Here is a 26,710-nt window from a genome sequence, read left to right as displayed (position 1 = left end):
TATACAAATTTTACCACCTTAACCATTTTTAAGTGTACAGTTCAGTGGCATTGAAAACATATTGTTGGGCAGTCATCGCTGCCATTCTTCTCTAGAATTTTTTTCATCTTACAGAATTGAAATTCTTTAACTCATTAAACAGTAATTCCCCATTTTCTCCTTCTCCCAGCCCTGGAAATCACCATTCTCATTTCTGTCTATAAATTTGACTACTTTCATGTAAGTGAAATCATGCAGTATTAGACCTTTTGTGACTAGCTTATTTCACTTAAAATAATGTCCTCAAAATTCATCTATGTTATAGTATGTGTCAGAATTTCCTTCCTGAAGTGTGTATGTGTATGAACCACCACATTTTGTTTATGCATTTGTCAGTGGACACTTAGGTTGCTTCTACCACTTGGTTATTGTGTGGCTCTGAACTGAGTATGCTCATTTCTCTGAATCTCTGCTTTCAGGAATTTCAGGTATATGCCTAGAGGTAGAATTGCTGGGTTAGTCTTTCCTTTTTAAAGATTTTGGTTTCCTACTTTTTTGGAATCACTATTTTATGGTAAATCTTATTTTTGTGAAAATCGTATTGTGGGTATGGTAACACTATTATGATTATATCACTCTTCCATCATTTTAATACCTAAAAATTTTCTAAAAATTCGTGAATTTTTACAAAGTTTCTTATAAGTTAACTATACTTTTATTTGCCATTCTATAGCACAACTTTAGAACTAGCTTTCACAGGCAGACTGGTACTGTGTTGGAGTCTGATTAGTTATGCCTAGAACAAAGTTTCATTTAGTATATCATCTTTCCACATCAAATTATTAGTGGCCTTCATGAAAGTCTTTTTTATGTTGAAGAATATGGGCTTTTGTTTTGTTCTGAGCATTCAATTTTGAAATTTAAAGTCCATGAAATGTTCTCAGAATGTAGCATCTTATATTGTACACATTTTATATAAAACACTGTAAACCTATTTTGCTGAATTTTGTTGAGGACTTTGAAATAAAATAGATATATGATCTTAAATTTTAGTACAAAATATTTCTTAAAGTTTTCTATTATTCTAATAGTTTTCCTGCCTTTAGAAATATGGCAGCTTGCTTCTCCCTCTCCCTTTGCCCCTCCCCCAATTCATGTTCTCTCTTCTATCTCAAATAAATAAATAAAATCTTAAAGAAAAAAAGAAAGGAGAAGAACTGATAAAGAAAAATCACTAATATGGTATATAGTTTTCATCAACATGCTTGGCGTGTGATTGTAAAATTTTAATGAGACTCACTGATAAGTTTTATCAAACTAAAATTTGTTTTACCTTGAATAAAATAACTATAAATTATGAATTGAGTTTAAAGTATATAAATATAATTTCTTTTAAATGTATTCATTTCCTATTTAAATATTACAAATACAGCAAAGTTGTATGTTAACCCTGCTTAATCAGGTAATTACTTTTTTTCTTATATAACTTTCTAAGGAAAAGCAACTGTTCATAATTCTTTCCTTTATTCCTTTTTTTTCTCCTCATAGAAATGGCAGGATATTATTAAGGAAGTCAAGTTTCTACAAAGAATAAAGCATCCCAACAGTATAGAATACAAAGGCTGCTATTTACGTGAGCACACGGCATGGGTAGGTATTTGCCCTCTCCTTGCTATAATTTAGTTGGTATTGTATTAGAATTAATTAATTCAAGAATGTCTCATAATGGTTGTGTAAAGCCAAAAGCCATGCAAAAATACTTTGAAATGTTAGTTCATACTGAGAGAGGAAGAGCAGCTTTTCTTAGACTCTTTGGCAATAAAAGATATAGAACTTTTACAGGTTAACTGTAGAGATTTAGCTGAACTTGATGTGTGTGGTAAAATGTTTTCTGACATTTTTTAGTATCATTTTTCAAGTGGTTTATCAAACATTGTACAACAATCCTATTATTTGAGGATGAAAGCATATCTTTTTGACATACATATATGGTAATCTGTTTAACCACAAAGATTTTGGTAAAGTCTGGGTGAATCTTGGTGTAATATGAACAGATTGTAATTCCTTGGCTAAATAATACTAACAGTAGGGATCCCTGGGTGGCGCAGCGGTTTGGCGCCTGCCTTTGGCCCAGGGCGTGATCCTGGAGACCTGGGATCGAATCCCACGTCGGGCTCCCGGTGCATGGAGCCTGCTTCTCCCTCTGCCTGTGTCTCTGCCTCTCTCTCTCTCTCTCTCTGTGACTATCATAAGTAAATAAAAATTTAAAAAAATAATAACACTAACAGTAGAGAATTGAGACACTTTATTACAAGAAATGGAGATTAATTTTGTTTCATTACCATTGAGGTGACAAGGTAGTAATCCAACAGTGGTATAGGTTTAATAACTGTATCTTTAAACAGTAAATTTTCTTTTGACGGAAATGATCCCCAAGGATAATAATAGGACCTACCTTATAAGGTAGTTATGGGGATTAAATTAGTTAATATATTTAAAATACTGGCACACAAGAGGTGCTCTGTGTTTGCTTTAACAAAACATTTAAATTATAACCTAAACTTTGTACGTATAGATCCAGAGGACAGTTTTTTGTTTCCGTACAGTTATAACAATGTAACTATATTTTATAGTTTAGTTAGTGACTATAGATGAAATATATATCTTGTACAAGTGATTATATGTTGACATTAAAGATTAATGTATCACTGGCTTAACTTTATCATTTAACAAATTGCTAAATATATAAATATTTATTTTTTAAAGTAAATGATGGATCGCTTTTATTTTACTTCAAGCCATCTTTTTGATCTCCTTGGTGAATTTATTTTATCTCAAATAGAATCTTTTTACTAATTGATTATAATTTTTCTTCCCATGTAGCTGGTAATGGAATATTGTTTAGGATCTGCTTCAGATTTACTGGAAGGTAGGTTTCCTTTAATTATTCAGAAAAAAAAAGTAAGAGCATATGAAATGAGAATTCTGTTTGGTTTTCTTAAGTAATGTAAAAATTTTCCGGAAAGATTAAAATCGTCTTTTCGAGATTCTCAGCATGGTATGCACTGTCCTGTAGTAGCATAAAATAGGTAAATTTCCTTACATTATGACATAACAAGCATTTTTCTTCATTCAGCTTAACCTGTTCCTTTGTTCAGAATGAAGATACGTGAGAATAAGGGAGAACTTCTCTATTGTTACTTTTGTTTTTATAATCAACTAGTTGTTAAATGTTGTTAGAGGAAAATTGGCTGTGAACTATACATTTTAACAACTAGACACAACTGTAATACCACTTATAAACTTCAATAGCTTCAATGTTTTATTGTCTAGGAGAACAAATCTTCTCACTAAATGTTAGTTTTTTTTAAATTGCGTCATATGTATGTTTATTTTTTTAAACAAAAATATTCTGTAAGTAATTATTTTCCAATAAATTCTTATTTTAAGTTCACAAAAAGCCATTACAAGAAGTGGAAATAGCAGCAATTACACATGGTGCTCTCCAGGGATTAGCCTACTTACATTCTCATACCATGATCCATAGGTAAGCACTTTGACAATTATCATGTATTAACAGCAAATGGCTTATTGGATTTATCAACCCTGGAACTTATTAACCCACTTAAAACTTAATAAGTTTTGTTGGTGTTAGCCACACAAAAGCATTTCAAAATCTTATAAACTCATAGTTTTTGGGTTGTCCTACAAACATGCCAGTACATTTGATCTCCTTTTAGGATCAGTTTTTTTTTTTTTTCATAATGATAAAAGATTTAATTCAAAATTAAAGAATTTTCATTATAGGATCATCTTTATCTTTGTTTACTTCTGGTGCTGGGCTTTCTCACATATGAACATTTTATAGATTTGTGATAGGTAGAATCATTTAATTTTTAAGATTGAAAAGACATTAGGGATTGTGTAGTCTTATTTTTTTAATTTTACAGATAAAGTGATGCTCCATTTTGTGACTAATATTTCCAAGGTTTTACAAAGCCAGATAAACCAGACTAGAACTAAATCTAGGTCTTTTGTCTTTCCAGTAACTGATAATGCCAGATATCTTTCATTGATCCCATGACATGGATTTAACACTTTTTATATTTTTGAGTATTAATCCTTGATGATCCTTAATAACAGATAGTAATGTTAAAATTAAACTATTTCATAATGCATTTTTTTTCATAATGTATTTTTAGCATTGATATAAGTTTGACTATTCTAAAGGGAAACTCACTTTTTTTTTTTTTTTATCGTATATGTGGGTCAGGCAATACATATTAAATGCTGTAGCAGAGCTATTATAAGCTAAATGGCTTACCTGGTTTTTTTTTTTAAGATGAGGATGGTAAGGTCCAAGAGAAATCTATATGCTTAATAAATAAGCGAATAGAAGAGGTGGAATTAGAATCTGAAGTCTTATCAGCCTCAAAGTACCTCTTCTCTTTAATAAAGCAAATGGAAGGAAAAAGATATTTAATATTATACCCATTACAATACTATAGTTAGAATTGACAAGTATTTGGAAATTTGGTTGGTTTGTTGGGTGGGTGGGTATTTTGTGTTTGTCTTTTGTTTTTTTGTTTTTTGGAAAGGTTAAATGTGTGTTTTGGTGCCACCTAGACATACAATCCTATTATATAAATATCCATAATACCGTTATTTGCATGGACAGTATGTTTGCTGATTTTAAAAAGTAAGCTTGAATGTAAATTTGCAATTATTAGATCCTACGTTATCCATGTGTTTCAGTTTTCATTCATGTTTAGTTAGAAGAACTATGCTAAGTTTTGGAAATGAGAAGAATAACTTTTTTAAAAAATTGGGGATATGAGTCCCTTCTTTCTCTTTCTTTTTTAATATATTCAGAAATCTTAAAATTATGAAGGAGTGGGCAGCTAATTCAATTTTATTTTAAAACCGTTATTTGTATCAATAAACAGGAACTCAAATATACACTATGCTCTAATTACTTGATTTTCTCTCTTTTGTCTTTACAGCTATTTTGTCTTCTCTTTTAGAGAAGAAAATTGTCGTATATTTATATCACTTCTGTATTTTTTACTTTCTAATTTGGATCTTAAGTCTCATTATCCTAGGACTTAATTATTTTGATTTCTCCTTCCCTATTTTAAACTTTTTAATTTGATTTTTATCATTTTCAACACAATCTAATGAAGAAAAGAGAAATAATTTTCTGTGTTTCTTAAACCCAGAGATATCAAAGCAGGAAATATCCTTCTGACAGAACCAGGCCAGGTGAAACTTGCTGACTTTGGATCGGCTTCCATGGCATCTCCTGCCAATTCTTTTGTGGGAACGCCATATTGGTAAGAATAATCCTATTTGCTCTTGATCCTTATAATTAAAATAGGAAATATTAGGTTGTATTTTTTCAGATGGCTTATCCTTTTTCTGGTAATATAATACTATTTAGGACATCTTAACTTTAAGTATAGTTAGTTCAAATATAGATTTGGAGTGCTGCCCTTTACATCTCCTATTTTTCCTTTGTCCCCTTAACATTTTCTTCTCTATTATAACCTGAATATTTTGGGTGTGGGAGTGAAAAAGTTCAGTGAAAATCCAAGTGAGGAGAAGATAGAAATGCTAAGTGGAAATTTGTGTGTTTTCTTTAGATTTATATTAACTAAGATAAGATTAAAGTACCTCAACGTACTAAGAGTACTTAAAGACTGATAGCTGATTTGGAGATTTGGGGTTTAATTTTTATTGTGGAGAATTTAAAATATATATAAAAGTAGACAAAAGTATTAATGAAACCTCAAATACCAGTTACACAGCCCAATAACAATATCCCTTGGCCATTCCTGCCCCGTGTACTCCTTTTTCTTTCTTCCCCTGGCCCTACCATTTGTGTAGCAAATTCTAGGCATCATCTGTTTTATCCCTAAATAATTCATTATTAATGTCAGCAGGTTTGAAGGGAATAGTTGTCCAAATCTTCAACTTCCATATGTTCTTGCATATAATGAGAGTGATATCTTAGGTCCACTACATCTTCTTTCCCATCTACTTTCAAATCTCCCTTTTCCCACTTTATAAAAAATAAGACTCCTTACCCATCCTAAATATTACAATGATGCATTGATCTGGGGTGTAAAAACCTCAAAGGAACACCAGAAGGACAATTTGAAGAATATATAGCAACTATCAGAAATACTGAAGAGTCAGGATACGAACTCTTGGCAAGGCCTTGTGCCTATTCAGTCATCTCCCTTCCCTTCCTTTTACTCCTTCCTTTTTCTCTCTCCTCAGTTATCTTCCCCCCTTCTTTCTTTCTAATATAAAATTAATAACTGAGATGGTTGTTATGGGGACACATTAACATGTTATTTGCATTGAAAATGAAGTGAGACTTTTTTTTGACAGAAACTGATTCTGATTTGACTGATTGGTAGGACAGTGAAGACTGGCTTTGCTAATTGGGTTATAGAGCAATGTAATATTTTTTAATAAATCAAATGAATTAACTCTATAGCTCTGTATTTTAAATATCTTTAAATCGGGGATCCCTGGGTGGCTCAGCAGTTTGGCGCCTGCCTTTGGCCCAGGGCGCAATCCTGGAGTCCCAGGATCGAGTCCCACGTCAGGCTCCTGGCACGGAGCCTGCTTCTCCCTCCTCCTTTGTCTCTGCCTCTCTCTCTCTCTCTCTCTATCATAAATAAATAAATAAATCTTTAAAAAAATAAATATCTTTAAATCACATATACAGTATAAAGTATATATGTATGTGTGTATATGCTGTGCATTGTATCCTTTACAGTTATTAAACTTATAAAATTTAAATAACTCAAAAATATACAAAGGGTTAACTAATTTTCATAAATTCATTAGAGGCAAACAAATTTTAAAGGTCCTAAAAAGTTCTGCAATAAAAAACAAAATTACTTGTTAAACTCTGCCTAAATTAGTAATTTTCAAAACTTATTTCAACATCTTAAAAGAAAACCTTTGAGGGATATCTGTGTGGCTTCATTGGTTAAGCATCCAACATTTGATTTCGCCTCAGGTCATGGTCTTAGGGTCATTAGATCCAGCCCCATATCAGGCTCTACACTAGGCATGGAGCCTGCTTTAGATTCTCTGCCCCTCCCTCTGCCCCTCCCTCCCTCTATTAAAAAAAAAAAAGACCTTGGAAACACTCTGATATTGACAGTTGAAAATTTTCTTTGTTTACATATTCATTAATTTGTATATAGTATATTTGGAAAATAGGAGCTAGGTACATGTTTAGATGTTTTTATACTTAACGCACTCACATACACTGAAGAGCATGGTGACAATCCTACTTAAGCATCAACAGCTATTCTAAGTGTCTAGCTCTGCTTAACAACAAATACAAAGGAAGTGTAAATTAAAGTACCATAAAAAATGTTAGACCTTAATTGAAAATATGAGTTAAAGCTCCATTTTATAACCAAGATACCTGTAAGGTTGATAATTGTGTAATTGTCTTTGTTGTAAGCTGCCCTAGACACTTTTATCATGGAACACTATTCCTATTTAAAAGGAAGAATGACAAACTGTGGTTATTCAGTGTTGGTTATTGTGGCAGATATTTTCTCAAATAAATGGAGTGAACTTGTCACTTTAAGGAGAGCAATTGACAGTATTAGGTGCCAATGATAAAAATTCAGTCTTTCCAGCATAAGTCACACTTTCATAGTAGGATCCTGAGACCAAAATATTTAAGAATCACTAGCCTAAGGGGGAGTGTGCCTGGGTGCTTCAGTCAGTTAAACATCTGACTTTTTATTTCGGCTCAGGTCATGATCTCAGAGTCATGAAATTGAGCCCTGTGTCAACCTCTATGCTAGGAATGGAGCCTGCTTAGGATTCTCTCTCTCTCTCTCTCCCTCTCTGCCCCTTTCCTACTCTCTCTTTAAAAAAAAAACACAACAATAATTCTTTAAGATAAGGGAACCCTGGGTGGCACAGTGGTTTGGCGCCTGCCTTTGGCCCAGGGCGCGACCCTCAAGACCCGGGATCGAATCCCACGTCGGGCTCCCAGTGCATGGAGCCTGCTTCTCCCTCTGCCTGTGTCTCTGCCTCTCTCTCTCTCTCTCTGTGACTATCATAAATAAATAAAAATTAAAAAAATAATAATTCAAAAAAAAATAATAATAATAATTCTTTAAGATAATAATAAAAAAACTGAGTTAAAAAAAAGTCACTAGCCTAAGGGTTATACAGTATTAGAATATACAACCGTGGGATCCCTGGGTGGCGCAGTGGTTTAGCGCCTGCCTTTGACCCAGGGCGCAATCCTGGAGACCCGAGATCGAATCCCACATCGGGCTCCCGGTGCATGGAGCCTGCTTCTCCCTCTGCCTATGTCTCTGCCTCTCTCTCTCTCTCTCTCTCTCTCTCTGTGTGACTATCATAAATAAATTAAAAAAAAAAATAGAATATACAACCGTGCTCCGGTATACATCCATTTCTTTTGGATGCTGTTATATGATCATGACAGATGGTGAGAATGAGTCTTACAGTATATATGCAATGGTAAATAATACGTGATTACCTGTGGTACGTTTATTTCTCATTATAAAAATTCTTCTGTCCAGATACGATGGCTAGAATTCACACAGGTATTCTCTTATGTAGATACTCATTACATTGATAAAGAATAGTGTGGTTTTTTTTTTGTTTTGTTTTGTTTTTACTTCAAATGACATTTTATGTTTTAGGATGGCCCCAGAAGTAATTTTAGCCATGGATGAAGGACAGTATGATGGCAAAGTAGATGTATGGTCTCTTGGGATAACATGTATTGAACTAGGTAAGCGTTATTCCTTGTTACTATATAGTAAGTTTTGATCAGTGTTTTACTTCATTTTTCTGTACCATATCATAACTTTTTATTTTTTAGTCCATTACAAAAGGGGTCAATGAATCTATTAAAGTTTTCACTTTGGTTATCTGGTAATTTATATATATATTAGGTTAGGTATATTATATTTGCTCTGTTAAATCAGGTCTAAAATAATTTTCCACTGTGTTATTAAGTTTGAGGTATTTATGTTTAATATTTAATGAGTATTTGTTACACATCTAAAATATGTCTGTGATTACTAGATTTACCCTCTGTAGAAAGTCTCTATATAGCATTGATGAATTACTTACCTCTACCTAGGATACTTATTAGTTTGAATTAGGTATGAGAATTAGATGTCAGGCTGTATGCCATATTGTAGCAATTTGATTTTATGCACACATTTTATTCTGTTGCCCATAAAGGGAAATATGCTTAAGTCAGTGGACCATCGTAACTTTACTAACATTCCCAGTGTAAGAGAGCCAGATAGATAATTGATTTGTCACTATAATTGAAGATGATGTCTATCATCTTGCTCTTGATTCTCCAAGCTTACCCCCTCCAGTCTTACATCCTTTCCCTTTTTTTTCCTTATAAAAATATTCCAGTGGTGCCTGGCTGGCACAGTTGATAGAGCATGCAACTCTTGATTTGGAGATTGTAAATTTGAGCCCCGTGATGGGTGTAGCAATTACTTACAAATAAAGTCTTTAAAAAAATATATTCCATTAAACTTTATTTAAGGGATGCCTGGGTGGCTCAGCAGTTGAGTGTCTGCCTTTGACTCAGGCCGTGATCCCAGTTCAGGGATCGAGTCCTACATTGGGCTCCGTGTGAGGAACCTGTTTCTTCCTCTGCCTGTATCTCTGCCTCTCTGTGTCTCTCATGAATAAATAAAAAAAAAATCTTTATATAAAAAAAACCCCTCATTTAAAAGCAGTAAATATTGGGAATATTTAATTGAACATTCTAGGAGTGACCACAGATTGAAAATAACACATTAAATGTAAAATCCATGTGAAAGGTGTCTGAGTGGCTCAGTCAGTTGAGCATCCAACTCTCGATTTTGGCTCAGGTTGTGATCTTAGGATTGTGGGATCAAGCCTTGCCTCAGTCTTTAAGCTCCATGGGGAGTCTGCTTGTCCCTCTCCCTCTGCTCCTCTCCTTGCTTGTGCAGATGAATGCTCTCTCTCTCTTTCAAATAAAGAAATAAAATCTTTTTTACAAAAAAGGTAAAATCCATGTGTAATTTGGTTAAATGTTTTTCAAATTGGGTTTCTCAGTAGTTTTGTAAAATAAGTAGATAAGGAAATTGAGGTAAAATAAAATCAAAAGCTTATCATTATATAGTAGCTGAATATCATAATTTCCATTATAAACCAAGCTCTTTCTATCTTACAGTCTAGTATTTTTTCAAAATTATATAATCTTGGGGTGCCTGGGTGACTCAGATGGGGTGCCTGGGTGGTTCAGACGGGGTGCCCTAAGTGTCTGCCTTTGGCTCTGGTCATGATCTCTAGGTCCTAGGATTGAGCCCCCCATCGGGCTCTCTGCTCAGTAGAGCCTGCTTCTCCCCTTCTCTCTCCCCCCCTTTGTTCTCTTTCTCTCTCAAATGCATAAATAAAATATTTTTTAAGAATTATATAATCTTGGGATCCCTGGGTGGCGCAGTGGTTTGGCGCCTGCCTTTGGCCCAGGGCGCAATCCTGGAGACCCGGGATTGAGTCCCACGTTGGGCTCCCGGTGCATGGAGCCTGCTTCTCCCTCTGCCTGTGTCTCTGCCTCTCTCTCTCTCTGTGTGTGTGACTATCATAAATAAATTTTTAAAAAAATAAAAAAAAAAGAATTATATAATCTTTAGATATTTTTGCTTTTTATTGTAATTCCTACATTAACCATTCCCTTCGAGCTCTATGTCATTTTCCTTATTTATTTTATTTTAAAGCATGACAGCTGGGGCACCTGAGTGGCTCAGTGGTTGAGCATCTGCCTTTGGCTCAGGTTGAGATCCTGGGGTCCTGGGATTGAATTCTATATCAGGTTCCCCGCAGGGAGTCTGCTTCTCCCTTTGCCTCTGTCTCTGTCTCTATCTCTGTGTATCTCATGAATAAATAAATAAAATCTTTAAAAAAATAAATAAAGCATGACAGCGTAAGCAAACAGAGATTTGGAGAGTACCACAATATCATTCTTTTCTGATTTCTTGGTCTCTCTTTGAGGTTTGCAGAATCTTTTTTACATTTGAAAGTGTTTTAATTTCTATTCTTTTAACCTCGATTCTTCTTCTCACTGGTAGATCCTAATTAATTTCTTAAGAAACTTTGGATATAAATGTAGAGAAGCTGGTTAATATACTCTGCCCATCAGTATTTTTATATGCTGGCTGATACATGTGCCCCTTGGTGATGGTGAAATTGCCTTAATGGTGCTATTAGATATTATTGATATATGTTTATATTTATTTGATTACAAAGTATTCATTGACCACTTGTTTTCTCAAAAAGATATCTGTCTAAAGTCCAGTTTATTCACTTATTTTAGAGCAAGGAGAGAACATGAGAGGGAGAGGCTGAGAGTGGAGCCTGACTTGGATATCCATCTCATGCCCCTGAAACTGTGACCTGAGCCAAAACCAAGAGTCCCGAGGCTTAACTGAGTGCACCTTGCTAGCTTCTTTTTATTATAGCTAATAAAATAGAATTCCTTCACAATGAGAGTCTTTACACTTAAAATAAAGCAATATCTGAAGATGAGACTGCCTTTAGATAATTTTAAAGAGTGAGACACTTAAAGAAATTAGAGTTTTTGGCATACTTTTGGCATCTTCATCTTTCATAATCACTTTTAAAAATTTTACTTACAAATGTTTTGAATTATGAAGCACTAAGTTAGGAACTACATTTAAAGCCTGCTTCTGGTTCCAGAGGAAAGGTCTACAGTAGCACAAGCCAATAAAATTTTCTGCAGTGATAAAAATGCTCTGTATCTGCATGACTTTTGAGCACTTGATATGTGGCTGTTGCAACTAAGTGAATATTTAATTTTGTCATTTAAATAAATTTATATTTAAATAGTCACTTGTGGCTAGTGACTACCCTATTAGAAAATAGAGATCAAGATCATGATTTTCAATGCAAATTAGATTTGTAGTCTCTGGAAATATATATGCTTTTCTACTTTAAAATAGTTAAGGATAATGAGTTAAAGCAAATTATTATCTTATAGTGCAGGTAGGAGAACAAATATAAGTCAATTGTACTCACCCTGGTTTTGATAAATATAGTTATTAATAAATACTATCATATTTCATTATCATAATGATTGAAGTAATTTGGTTATGTCTTATGACCAAGAGATCTTAAAGTACAGGCGTTTTCATAGGTGAGTTTATGTGTTTGTTTGCAATTAGTCTGATGAAAAAGTTCCCTACTTTGTTGTTTTCCAGGCTTTGTGCAGGATTGTACAATTGTCTATGAAAATAAAATTTACCATTTTTTTCTGATTATAAAGTATAGAGGACATAAATTTTCAGAAAATTAAAGGAGCAAAACGAAAATAAATCAAAATAAAGATAACTGCAGTAATTTGTTAACGGATATGCAAGATAAAAAGATGTAAATTGTGACATCAGAAACATAAAACATTGAGTTTGGAGAGTAAAAATGTAGAACTTTAGAATGTGTTCAAACTTAAGTTGTTACTAACTTAAAGTAGACTAATATGAATATAAGTTGTTTTATGTACGCCTCATAGTAACTACAAAGCAAAAACCTGTAGTAGATACACAAAAGATCAAAAGAAAGGAATACTAATACAAAAATCATCAGATCACAAAAGAAGAGATTAAGAGGAAAGGATCAAAGGAATTACAAAACAATCAGAAAACAATTAACAAAATGGCAACAAGTACATACCTATCAATAATATTTTAATTACAAATGTACTAAATTCTCCAATCATAGAATGGCTAAATAGAATCCATCTGTATAATGTCTATAAGAGACTCACTTCAAATGTAAGGACACATACAGACTAAAAGTGAAGGGGAATGATAAAGATATTCCATGTAAACAGAAACCAAAAAACAGGTGTGGTAGGTATACTTACATCAGACAAAATAGACTTTAAAACAAAGACTGTATAGACACCTGGCTGGCTCAGTCTGTAGAGCATGTGACTCTTAATTTCAGGGTCATGAGTTTAAGCCCCATGTTGGGTGTAGAGCCTACTTAAAATTAAAAAAATAACAAGGTGCCTGGGTGACACAGCTAAGCCTCCAGTTCTTGGTTTTAGCTCAGGTTGTGATCTCAGGATTGTGAAATTGAGGCCCACTAAGTTTCTCTTTCCTTCTCCCTCTACTCCCCTCCTTCATACTCCTATACACTCTTTCTCAAATATATAAATAAGTCTTTTCTTAAAAATTAAAAAAAAAAAAAAATGGGCAGCCCAGGTGGCTCAGCGGTTTAGCTCCACCTTCAGCCCAGGGCCTGATACTGGAGACCCAGGATCGAATTCCACTTCGGGCTCCCTGCATGGAGCCTGCTTCTCCCTCTGCCTGTGTCTCTGTCTCTCTCTTTCTGCCTCTCTCTCTCTGTGTCTCTCATGAATAAATAAATAAAATCTTAAAAAAATTTTTTTAAATAATAATACACTGACTTCTGAAAAAGACAGAAGGGCATTACATAATGGTGAAGAGGTCAGTCGAGCAAGAAAATATAACATTTGTAAATATTTATGTACCCAATGTAGGACCACCTAAATATATAAAGCAGTTTTAACACACCTAAAGGGAGAAATAGAAAGCAATGCAATAATAGTAAAGGACTTTGATACATCACTTTTATCAATGGATAGATCATCCAGATAGAAAATCAGTATGGAAGCATTGATCTTAACACTTAATGGACTAATGGACTACGTTGGACAGATGGACTTAATGGACATATACATATAGAACATTCCATCCAAAAGCACATTTTTCTCAAGTACACATGGAGCATTCTCCAAGATAGATCATATGTTAGACCACAAAATAAGTCTTAATAAGTTTAAGGAGACTGGAATTATATGAAGCATCTTTTCCAACAAAATGGTATGAAACTTAAAACGAATGATAAGGGTAAAACTAGAAATCTGCAAATATATGGAGATTAAACAACATGCTACTGTAACAACCAATGGGTCAAAGAAGAAATCAGAAATAAAAAAGATTCCTGAGATAAATTAAAATGGAAATACAGCATACCAAAATGTATGAGAACAACAAAAGTGGTTCTAAGAGGGCAGTTCACAGGGATAAATGCCTACATTGAGAAACAAGAAAGATCTGAAATAACCTAACTTTACACTTAAACTAGAAAAAGAAGAATAATCTAAGCATAAAATTAATAAAAGGAAGAAAATAACAAAGACCAGAGCAGAAATAAAAAGTCAGTATAAAAGATCAACAAAACTAAAAGCTGGCTTTTTGAAAAGATAAGCAAAACAGACAACCTTGTCTAGATTTACCATGAGAAGAAGAAAACTCAAATTCAGAAATGAAAGAAATGTTATAACTGATACCACAGAAATACAAATTATTACAAGAGACTATGAACAATTAGATGCCAACAAATTGGACAACCCTAGGAGAAACAGACAAATTACTAGAAGCATATAACCTCCAAGACTGGATCATGAAGAAATAGAAAATCTGAACAGACTGATTACTAGTAAGAAGATCGAATTAGTCATCAAAAACATCCCAACAAGCAGAAGTTCAGGACCAGGTGGTTTCACTGGTGAATTCTAACATACAAAGAAGAATTAATACTAAACCTTCTCAAACTCTTCCCCAAAAATAGAAGAGGTGAGAACACTTCCAAACTCATATTATGAGGCCAGCATTACCCTGATGCCAAAAGGTCACTTTTGAAAAAGGACACTAAAAAGGAAAAATTGCAGGTCAGTATCCTTGGTCAATGTCAATCCAGAAAACTCAACAAAATATTAGCAAACCAAATTCAACAGTACAGTCAACCCTTGAACAACATAGGGGTTAGGGGCAATGACTCCTTCATGAGTCATGGAATTGGCTCAGCATGGGATGTCAGAGACCAAGTAGGGTAAAGAGGTGACAATAGGGGAAACTTCCTATTGGGTTAGAGTCTAAGGAGTACCTCTATATTTGGAGGTGGCCTGATAACAGTGTTCATCTCTGATCAAAAGGAAGAGAGCTTTCCTCATAAAGACTGATGAAGAGGGCCACACTGCAGAGAAGTGACCCAGTTTAGGTTGGATTTTAGAAACTGAGTGGATAAACAGATGTTCACACTGTAGAGTAACTTGGAATGGGGTTTCAAAACTTGAGGACGGAAAGAGGGCATCTGCTCAAGAGTGTGGTAGCAAAGATGGGGAGACTGGTTACCTACAGGGAGAATTTATCAGATAAGAAAATATTAATTAAGGATAATAAGAACAAGGTTCCTCATTGTCAGAAGGGTGTGACTAATAAAGGGAAGAGGTAAAGCTAGAATAAATGCAGTAGGATTTGATTGGATTGAATATATTCTAGTGAACTCTGTTGTTTTCAGTAAACATGTTTAATGTGCATGTATGTATATAAACATATTATGTATATGTGTTTCCTAACCCACTGAAAGAATCTAAGAGCAGTGACACCTCAGTAACTGTGATACACCTGTTGCCATAGCTTCTTGGAGAAATGGTTGAAACCTTAATCTGGAGTGTGGAAAGTACAAGATGAGCCTGGAAGATCATAGTGTACCAGAAAGCAAGGACGTGATCAGGGAATGATAGAGCCATGTCAAAAAGAAGCCAACATAAAGTGGTTCTCCCTGTTCAAATATGAGGCATTTTGAACATCAAAATAAAGGACAGTAGCAGATTATAAAAATAAAATAGATATCTACAAGTCTAGGGGTGCCTGGGTAGTTCAGTTAGTTAAACAAATGCCTTTGGCTCAGGTTATGATCCCAGAGTCCCGAGATCAAGCCCCATGTTGGGCTCCCTGCTTCTCCCTCTCCCCCTGCTCCGTCTAACTCTCTCAAATAAATAATTTTTTTTTTTAAAGAGAAACTGCAAGCCCATATAGTAAATAGAGAAGAAAATTAAAGTTTTATGAGAAAACAGGATGTTAATATAGATTCAAGGTACCTTCTCAAAAAATATGTAATTACAAAGGAAAAAAAGTTACCATGAAGAAGTCTAACACAGCCATAAGTAATACAATGTGAATGCCATCAATAATAGAAGTATTCAAAATCATGCACTCTCTCATAGAATACAATAAGGAAAATATAACACTTCTGTGATGCTCCTGCCGAAGATGTATAACCCAAATGTTGTCATAGGATGAACTGAAATTGAGGGACAGTCAAGAGTCTTGTATACTTCAAAATTGCCAAGGTTATGACTTCAGCTGTTACTTTAAGAGACTAGAAAAAGAGGAGCAAAGGGCTCAGTCAGCAGAGGATGTGACTTTAGATCTTTGGCATTGTGAGTTCAAGCCCAACATCAGGCATGGAGCCTACTGTTAAAAAGAAAGAAAAGAAAAAGAGGAGCAAATCAACCTAAAATCAGTAGAAGAAAGAGAACTTAAAAAATCAAAGCAGCAAAAAAAAAAAAAAAAATCAAACCAGCAATCAATTAAAAAAAAAAAGAGAGAACACCAATGAAACAAAAAACTAGTTTTCTGAGATGCACCTGGGTGGTTTAGTTGGTTAGGCTTGAGACTCTTGATTTCAGCTCAGGTCGTGATTTCAAAGTTGTGAGATCAAGCCCAGCACTGGCTCTGTGCTCAGTGGATAGTCCGCTTGAGATTCATTTTCTCTCTCTTTCTTTCTCTCTCTTCTCCCCCCCCCCAAAATAAATAAATAAATCTTTAAAAAAATACAACTAGTTCTCTGAGAAAATTAATAAAATTGATAAACCGTTAGCTACATTGATCAGGAAACAAGAAAACACAGATTACCAATATCAGGAATAGGAAGTGATATCACTACACATTTTATAGGTATTAAAAGTATTATAGTATTATAATATTATAATATATATAATATAGTATTATAAAAGTATTATATAACACAATTTTATGTTAATTGTTAACAATTTAGATAAGATGCACACTTTCCTTGATGCAGGTGATCAAGGCTTGCTGTTGCTAAAAGGACATCATTGGAACATTTCCTTGAAATCTGAATGGGAGTTGAGGATTAGATGATAGTCATGTATCAGTATTAATGGCCTGATCTAATTGTGGTTCTTTAGTGGAAGATTCTTATTTATAGGAAATAACAGTAAAGTGTTTAGGGGTGGTAGGGCATGAGGCCAACAACTTAGTGTAAATCGACGCACTTGAGAAACTTTGTTGAGTTTTACTTGTAATTTTTTTTTTTTTTGCTAAGACTATTTCAAAAACAAAACATTAAAAATTTTTTAAATTGAATTTAACTTATTTAATTTTTTTGAGAGAGGGAGGGGAGGCACAGAGGAGGAGGGAGAGAGAATCTTTAGCAGGCTGCACCCAGTGTGGAGCCCAACAGGCTCTAATCTCACAACCCTAAGATTATGACCTGAGCTGAAATCAAGAGTTGTGTGCTTAACTGACTGACCCCCTCAAAAAAATTTGTTAAACCATGTTTGCATGGCCCTTATATAATAAGCTCGTATTTTAACAAAGTTTCTTTCTTTTACAGCGGAAAGGAAGCCTCCTTTATTTAATATGAATGCAATGAGTGCCTTATATCACATAGCCCAAAATGAATCCCCTACACTACAGTCTAATGAATGGTGAGTATTCCTGAGACATATATAACTCAACATTGTATAAATTAAATACTTTGTTATAATGTTATTAAAATAATTTTATTTCAATTAGGTAAAGTATATTAGCTGAAGAAATATTAGATTGGTTTATTTTACCCTTATATTATGTTTATCTTCTATTAACATCTGCTATTCGTAACATATATGTAATTCAGTTCAGAAATAGATGATGCCATATGGAAGCAACACATATTGCTTTTTACAAAAATTTATATTTTATTTTTTTCTTTGAACTTTAGGAACACATATAACCCTGATTATATAATAAGTAATATATAATATATATTTAATAAATAGCATAATTTAAACAATATTTTATAACTAAAATACATAGATTGCCACAACCCATAGTGATATTTTATTAGGGAATGGTTTACAATTTATCAGGTATAAAACATAAATGATTTATCAGAATTATCAGGTAATTCGTAATTTGGGTTTTTTTTATTGTTATTATGATATTTATATTCCAAATGGTCTGTTACTCCATATCCTGGTGCTTCCTAGATTTGATAAAATTAAACTCATTTATGTAAAGAAGTCTATGGAGAACACATTGACAGTTTTAGAAAACTAGGGTTTTTATCAGTGATAGAAAATTTTAGTGTGTGTGTATTTAAGTGTATTCAAGTGTGTCTAACATTTGAAAAATTCTAGGGAGATATCAACCATACTAAATAAGTATTTTTATTTTTTTTTATTTTTTATTATTATTTTTTTAATAAGTATTTTTAAATTGACAAGTAGATGCATAAATTAGTGAAACTCTAATTTTTTAAAGATTACATATTTAAGGTGCATTCATAGATCTTTGCTACCTATTTAGAGATATGTAGAAGGAATCTTTTGGCACAGAGTTTAGCATTATAGTACATATCATTAATAAATATAGTGAACACGGAATGTCTTTACACTGTTTGATATTTTGGAGGATTCAAAAAAAGAATTCTTGCCTACAAGGAACTTAAAATGTGAAAGACAAACACTGACAGAGTAATTATTACTTACTACTTTTCTCATTGAACTCTTATCAGTAACACTGTATAAAATAATATGTTGTAGACTTCTGATGTTTTAAAAAATATATTAATTGATTTTCTGGATTTAATGGAAGTTTTATCCATTTGCTTAGGAACATTTGAGTATAAAACTGCTCCCTCCAAAGCAAAATAGATTGATATTCTAAAAATATATATAGAAGTTGACCCAAGTAGCAACCAAGAAAGAGAGGTGGCTTAGAGAAAAGAAAAAAAAATTGAAAAGAACATTATCTTAAATTTGAATGCAAAGAAGAAAAAATTGAGTTTCCTAATTTTGCCTCAATATAAAACAAGTCATGATATTTAAATATGTGGAAGTATGATTTTTAAAGTTTTTAATTTAAGTTCCAGTTATTTAACATAACCGTGTAATATTAGTTTCAGGTGTACAGTATAGTGATTCAGCATTTCCATACATTGCCCTGTGCTCATCATGACAAATGCACTCCTTAGTCTCTGTCTCCTATATCACCCATCCCCCAATCCACCTCCCTGCTGTTAACCAGCAGTTTGTTCTCTATAGTTAAGGGTCTGTTTCTTGGTTTACCTCTCTCTTTCTTTCTTTTTTTACATTTGCTTGTTTGTTTCTTAAATTGTGGGAGCAGGATTTTTAAATAATCTATGCAAATTTATCTTTGGAAAATGGTAAAGATTCATTGGTTGCTTTAGATAGCTTTTCATAGACATAAAATCTATAGTATATTGTATCTGCTTATTTTTTTTGTATCTGCTTTTTTTATCATTCCTTTTCCATTACCCTTCCCACCAATAGGCACATGCCCTGATTTATGGTTGTGTTTTGTTTTGTTTCTAATTAAGTTTTTATTTAAATTCCAGTTAATATGCAGCGTAATATTTGTTTCAGGTATAGATTTTAGTGATTCAATATTTATATACAACACTTGGTGCTCAGACATGAACATGAATTTCCATGTCATCCTTGCACAAGATGCTAACTTCGCTGTATGGTTTGTGGATGTGTAAAAGGAAATAGCAATATGTTCACTTGATACTTTCCTTTACAATAGGTCTGATTATTTTCGCAACTTTGTAGATTCTTGCCTCCAGAAAATCCCTCAAGATCGCCCTACATCAGAGGAACTTTTAAAGGTCAGTTTTACTGGGACACCTGGGTGGCTCAGCTGTTGAGCGTTTGCCTTTGGCCCAGGGCATGATCCCAGATCCGGGGATGGAGTCCCACATTGGGCTCCCTGCAAGGAGCCTACCTCTCCCTGTCTGTGTCTCTGCTTCTCTCTCTGTGTCTCCCATGAATAAATAAAACAAACAAACAAATAAATAAAGGTCAGTTTTACTAAGTCTGTTTTCTACCCCTAAGTAATTATTTAAAGATGTATTTTATTCTTCTTTGATTTTGAATCACTATGCTCTACTAATTTTTACTAAAATTATGGGGATTGCTGGGTGGCTCAGTGGTTTAGCGCCTGCCTTTGGCCCAGGGCGTGACCTGGAGTCCTGGGATCGAGTCCCACGTCGGGCTCCTGGCATGGAGCCTGCTTCTCCCTCTGCCTGTATCTCTGCCTCCCTCCCCCTCTCTCTTTCTGTGTCTCTCATGAGTAAATAAAATCTTAAAAAAAAATTATACTAAAAAAATTTACTATAAAATAAAATAAGATAAAGATAAAATGCTAACTTTATATACTGTTGTCTATTGGAACTTTTCTCAGAGGCCAAGTATTTTCATTTGTGTTTTCAAAATTAAGTGCTTTACGATGTTTGGATAGAATATATAAATATTCCAGATAGTACCAATTGGCTGTTTTTATGTGCAAGAAAGTATTCATGAGTTATAACTCCACATTTTAATTCATGTGAAATAATGTCATATTTCAAAGTTAGTTAGTAAAACAGCTTAACTTTGGATTTAATTTTTATATCTGCCATATTTTATATGTTTATGTCCCACATTAAAATAATGTGAAAGAAAGAAATGTATATCTATATAAATATTGTGGGAGAAAAGAGTTTTTAAAAAATACATAATGATATCATGTTCTGTTTCCTTTTTAGAAATCTATTTTTCTAACTTGGCATTGAAAATATTTTAAGAATCATGTAAATTCTTTCAGTTTTCAGTGGGTTTGGTTGCTTAATTTAAATACATGATTGGTATATGCTTTCTGTTCTCAAAAATTTATTTCATTGGAGTTTGACCATCTTATTGATAGCAATAATATTGTTGAACTTAATATAGTTCTTAAAACATATAGATAAGGCAATGGTAAGTAGGATTTGACTCTCTCTCCTTGTGCCCCTAAGGAATATTATTGATTTTTCCCTGTAAGATTTAAGTAGACTATTTTTACATGTCTGTTTTAGAACTTCAGACATATTCAGTTTATTTTCGCCAACACATCAGTTAAAGATACAAAGAAATTGAAAAGATCATATATATGGGGATCCCTGGGTGGCTCAGCAGTTTAGCGCCTGCTTTCAGCCCAGGGCATGATGATCCTGGAATCCCAGGATCAAGTCCCTCAAGTCCCACATCAGGCTCCCTGCATAGAGCCTGCTACTCCCTCTGCCTGTGTCTCTGCCTCTCTCTCTCTCTCTCTCTCTCTCTCTCTGTCTCTCATTAATAAATAAATAAGTAAATAATCTTTAAATTTGTTTTTAAAAACAAAAAGATGGTGTGTGTGTGTGTGTGTGTGTGTATTATTTGCAACCACAGTATGTAGAAAACAATATAGTTTTAAAAATGTTTGTGGGATTCTAGGCAGTTAGTTCACTCAGTCTCAGAAATGAAAGCCTGAATAAATAGAAACTCATAATAGCAGAAGGTTTAGTATAACTATGAATTATTTTAGTGATAAATAAGTAAGATCTATATGTAGAAAACTATCAAACTTAGAAATTTAAGGTTTATTATTTTTGGATAAGAAGATTGAGTATCGTAAACAGTGATACATACCAAACTAAGGCTCAGGAAAAAGAAAAAATCTGACTCGCTTCTTATACTTGCCTTATATAGGCAAAAGAAGCTGTTTTGGTAATAACCCAACCCACCAGGGCCAGGTATTTGGTGATTAGATCCCAAGTCTGCATATAGTATTCATTTACCTGGTTTATAGCAGGAAAATGATAATGATAGGAAGTATCTATCAAGCACTTTTTTCCTTTGGCCTAATTATACTTCTGTTGCAGTTTATTATAAAAAGAGTTAATAGGAAAAAATTTAAATTTATGAAACTAAGAATTAAAAATTGGAAGTAACCATCCAAAATTAGGATAATGGTTAAACATTTTTAGTATAAATATTTGATGAAATAATCTATAGGCATTAGTTTATGAATTCAAAATAACAATACTTAGACAACAGTAAAAGTAGAATAAAATACTGTGTAGTTAAAATTCTTTAGAGAAACTTTTCAGGGGATGGCATCCATAGGCATTCAGAATGGTCTAGCATTTGGCATACTGTTATAGTCTTCCCTACAATAAAATGTCTAACAAAACTAGCCTGTCCTAAGCCCCTGGTAATAGAATCATTTACCTTTATACCAATAAAGTTGGGAAAGCACCAAAATCTGCATGTGCTGTACGCCCAGGCTGACTTTGAGAAGTTTTTTTTTTTTTTTTTAAGATTTTTATTTTATTTTTATTATTATTTTTTTAGATTTTATTTATTTACTCATGAGGACACACATACACAGAGAGAGAGAGAGAGAGAGAAGCAGAGACACAGGCAGAGGGAGAAGCAGGCTCCATGCAGGAAGCCTGATGTGGGACTCGATCCCGGGCCTCCAGGATCACACCCTGGACTGAAGGCAGTGCCAAAACGCTGAGCCACCCGCGCTGCCCCGACTTTGAGGAGTTTGTGCTATAATACCCACAGTTCTTACGAAGTTGCCTAAAACGAAAAACACATCAGCAGGGCCTATGGTGATTCCATGTGTGCTAAGTATGTTCTTGACAGGATCAAGTGTCTTTCCTTATTGAGGAACAGAAAATTGTTGTGAATGTGTTGAAAGTCCAAGAACAGAGTCAAAAACCTAAATAAAGGGGGCCCATGGGTGGCTTGGTCGGTTAACGATCCGACTCTTGATTTCAGCTCAAGTCTCAATCTCAGTGTCATGAGTTTAAGAAGCCCTGGGTTGGGCTACAATACTAGGTGTGAAGCCTACTAAAAAACAAAACAAAACAAAACAAAAAAACACAAGCTAAATAAAAAAATGATTCTTCTTTTGAGTAACAAAATTAAAAGGGAAAAGAAAAAAATTTTAGAGAAGAAATACATTTGAACTAAAAAGGTAAGAGTATTACAGAATTCAAGTACATTTCATAGAACTCAAGGCAAAAGATGTCTTTCTGCAACCTAAATGCTAACTATGTATCTATAAAACAAATTTATATGTAGAAAATTTCTGTAAAAAAATATCAAAATATAGCAGTGATAATTCTAATGGTGGAATTGTTCTATTTTTCTATATTAGATAAGGTTAAGCTTGTTAAATGTTAGTGGTAAAAATTACAAAGTAGGGGCAGCCTGGGTGGCTCAGCAGGTTAGCGCCGCCTTCAGCCCAGGATGTGATCCTGGAGACCCAGGATCGAGTCCCACATCGGGCTCCTTGCAGGGAGCCTGCTTCTCCCTCTGCCTTTGTCTCTGCCTTTCTCTGTGTGTCTCCCATGAATTAATAAAATCTTAAAAAAAAAAATTACAAAGTATAATGGCTTTTAAGAAACTGCTAGTATTTTATGGAGTATTGTTTATGCAGCACCTAAAGGAACTTATAATACCCAAGTTTATGTTACATATAAATACATTCATTATATGTTACAAATAACATATTAATAAAACATACATTATATGTTACATATAAATACATTGAAACCTGATATAACTCAGAACTGAACATGTCTTTTCTATGAAATCAGTTCTAAGAATACATAAATCTTTATTTAGCCCTTTTTAGGGCTCTAATTGGACTTAATTCTTAGTGTTTAATTAGACTCTTTGATTATTTCTCTTTTTTTAAAGATTTTATTTATTTATTCATAAGAGACACAAAGAGAGGCAGAGAGAGGCAGAGACATAGGCAGAGGGAGAAGCAGGCTCCCTGTGGGGAGTCCAATGCGGGACTGGATCCCAGGACCCCAGGATCACAACCTGAAGCTGAAGGCAGATGCTCAACTACCTAGCCACCCAGGCACCCCAGACTCTTTGATTATTTGAACTCTGCATTTTCAGTTGGCCAACAAAAATAACATATTTCCATAAATTGTACAGGGGTAGTTATGTATGTCCAGAATGTATATGTGTAGATGGCAGTTTTGTAAATACAAGAAGTCAAAAGTGTAAGAATTAGATAGCTATAGATTATATGTGTTATCGTGATTACTTCAGATAGTAATTCCACTGTGAGAAAAGGATACATTTGTACTAATTGAAAAAATATAAGTTTCAATCTGACTTTTGCCTTGTACTCCTATTCAGCACATGTTTGTTCTTCGCGAGCGCCCTGAAACAGTGTTAATAGATCTCATTCAAAGGACAAAGGATGCAGTGAGAGAGCTGGACAATCTACAGTATCGAAAGATGAAGAAACTCCTTTTCCAGGAGGCACATAATGGACCAGCAGTAGAAGCACAGGAAGAAGAAGAGGTAATAACTTAGAAATGACTCACATTTTGAGCTCTGTTTCTTTATTGGCTTCTTTCCTTATACAACTTGTCTTACCACAAATGTTTTATATTAATGGTTCCCAGATTGTGTTTTCTTAACACTGGTCCTGTAAGATCCCAGGTAGAAAAAAAAAGTTTTGCATTCTTTAAACCCAACCCCTTCGTAGCGCTTATTGGTATAGTAAAGCTCTGCAATCTTTTACTAAAGAAACCTGTTCAACTTTAATTTAGTCCTCGTCAAATTTTTTGGATACTGAACCCTCTTTTGCCTTATTGTCGGATTCCATGGGACATGCTTTTGGAAGCATTTGAAATTATAGACTATGGAAATGGACAGTACTCATTCAGAAGTCTTTAGAATTACCAAGCATTATGCTCTGTCACCAGGGATACTTGATTCTTTTCAGTTCTGAATAATTTCCTTCCATTTGCACAGTTCTAAAATACTCATTTTACAGATGAGTAAAACAAAGCTCAGAGTAGTTAACTCATCATAGGTTCATTTGGGTTCAAATTCATGTATCTCTCACTCTCAAGGCAAAGTTCTTTCCATATTGCCTTTTAGGGAGTATGGAAGTTTAAATTTGCAGTAGAAATGTTACTCACAAGGAAATATACATTAGGAAATTAGGAAATATACTTTTCCTCTCAAGGAAATATACATTATTTTTGGAGCTTTTTTACTCTAAATATTTTCAGTTTTCTTTGCTCCTGTCAGAATTTATTGTTTTTCAGTAAGAGAGATCATTTTGCATTCTGAGACCTGGAGTAATAGTTTTTTTTTTTTTTAATAGTGCTACATAATTAATGAACTATAAAATATAGGACTTAAACATATATATAAATGTAAAGTATTGGTGCTTTTGGTTTTGTTTTTTAGTTCATACAGTAATCATTAGAAAATTATTTTGAGGGTGCAGTCAGTTAAGCATGGACTCTTGTTTTTAGCTCAGGTCATGATCTCAGGATTGTGGGATTAAGCCTCAGCCTTGAACTCTGGTGTGGAAGGAACATCCTTGAGATTCCCTCTTTCCCTCTTCTGCCTCTCCCATCCTGCTTGCATGCACACACCAGCATACTCTCCCTCTTTACAAAACAACAACAACAACAACAACAACTACTAAAGGTGGTTATTTATAGGATTTAAAAAAGATTGAGGCTTGTTTTAACTATGGGAATTATTGAGAAATGAGCAGAATCTCTCTATATACCACACATAAGATGTGTGGTAGAAATGGATTTCAAAAAAAAAATGTCAAGCAATTTAGAGAAAATGTTATGCTTCGGAAATAACCAAGTGATGAACTGAATTTTTGACACAGGTGGTTGGAATTTTTGTTATTTATTTGTTGATCATTTTTATTTGTTTTTCAGTTGGTAAACTTCCTGGCCTTGACAAGTACAGGAAGTTTCTCACGATAGACTTTTGAGTTTCTTTCTAAAGACTGTGTACTAAGCAGTGTGATAAGTGATTATAATTAGCAATTTCAAAAGAGACAGATATTTTAACCTAATGCTCTTTTCCTTTAGGAACAAGATCATGGTGTTGGCCGAACAGGAACAGTGAATAGTGTTGGAAGTAATCAGTCTATTCCCAGTATGTCCATCAGTGCCAGTAGCCAAAGTAGTAGTGTTAACAGTCTTCCAGATGCCTCAGATGACAAGAGTGAGCTAGATATGATGGAGGGAGACCACACAGTGATGTCTAATAGTTCTGTTATCCATTTAAAACCTGTGAGTATTTGGATTTCAGTGAAAAAACGTTCAACTTTGATAAATAATTTTCTTCAGCTGATTAGTTTAATTAGGAGATTGTCTTGGATGTTTCAGAAGTTTGGAACATTTTTAGGTAATTTATTTTAAAGTAGTAGGAGGCTGTTTTCCTAGTGTAATGTCTGCATTTGGGAAACTAATGTTTTGAAAATACTAAAAGAATATTTTTAAAATATCAGAAGAAAGAAATAAAGAAACACTACGTAATATATAATTTGAGTTAATTTCATGAAAATAAAGTATTTAAAAGTAGTAGGTATACACATTAAAGTCATGATAGTGGTTGTCTTTTAAAAGAAAGGGTTACAGTGGGTAATGATCAAAAGTGACTTGCACTGTCCATAATGTTTACATCTTTAAAATAAAACTAGGGCAGCCCTGGTGGCTCAGTGGTTTGGCGCCTGCCTTCAGCTCAGGGCATGACCCCGGGGTCCTGGGATCGAGTCCCACATTGGGCTCCCTGTGTGGAGCCTGCTTCTCCCTCTGTCTGTGTCTCTGCCTCTCTCTCTGTCTCTCCTGAATAAATAAATAAATAATATTTTTAAAAATAATAAAATAAAATAAAATAAAATTAAATTAAATTAAATTAAATAAAACAAAACTAATT

At 33.8% G+C, this 26,710-nt stretch overlaps 1 protein-coding gene across 2 annotated transcripts in view; it reads left to right on the top strand.

The window, feature by feature from the left end:
• The window catches only part of TAOK1 (TAO kinase 1), a 158,677-nt gene that overhangs the window by 87,610 nt on the left and 44,357 nt on the right, over positions 1-26,710 (top strand). For both annotated transcript variants that reach the window (XM_072779213.1, XM_072779212.1), the window contains exons 4-12: positions 1,528-1,629; positions 2,863-2,908; positions 3,430-3,526; positions 5,199-5,312; positions 8,697-8,788; positions 17,521-17,614; positions 19,719-19,800; positions 24,143-24,310; positions 25,861-26,064. In XM_072779213.1, coding sequence (XP_072635314.1) covers positions 1,528-1,629; positions 2,863-2,908; positions 3,430-3,526; positions 5,199-5,312; positions 8,697-8,788; positions 17,521-17,614; positions 19,719-19,800; positions 24,143-24,310; positions 25,861-26,064 — 999 coding nt within the window. The remainder of the gene's footprint in view (positions 1-1,527; positions 1,630-2,862; positions 2,909-3,429; positions 3,527-5,198; positions 5,313-8,696; positions 8,789-17,520; positions 17,615-19,718; positions 19,801-24,142; positions 24,311-25,860; positions 26,065-26,710) is intronic.

This window comes from Canis lupus, chromosome 16 (assembly GCF_048164855.1).
Source record: "Canis lupus baileyi chromosome 16, mCanLup2.hap1, whole genome shotgun sequence".
NCBI lineage: Eukaryota > Metazoa > Chordata > Mammalia > Carnivora > Canidae > Canis > Canis lupus.
Note: the sequence above shows the minus strand (reverse complement) of the source record. Positions and strands in the feature narration are given on the sequence as shown.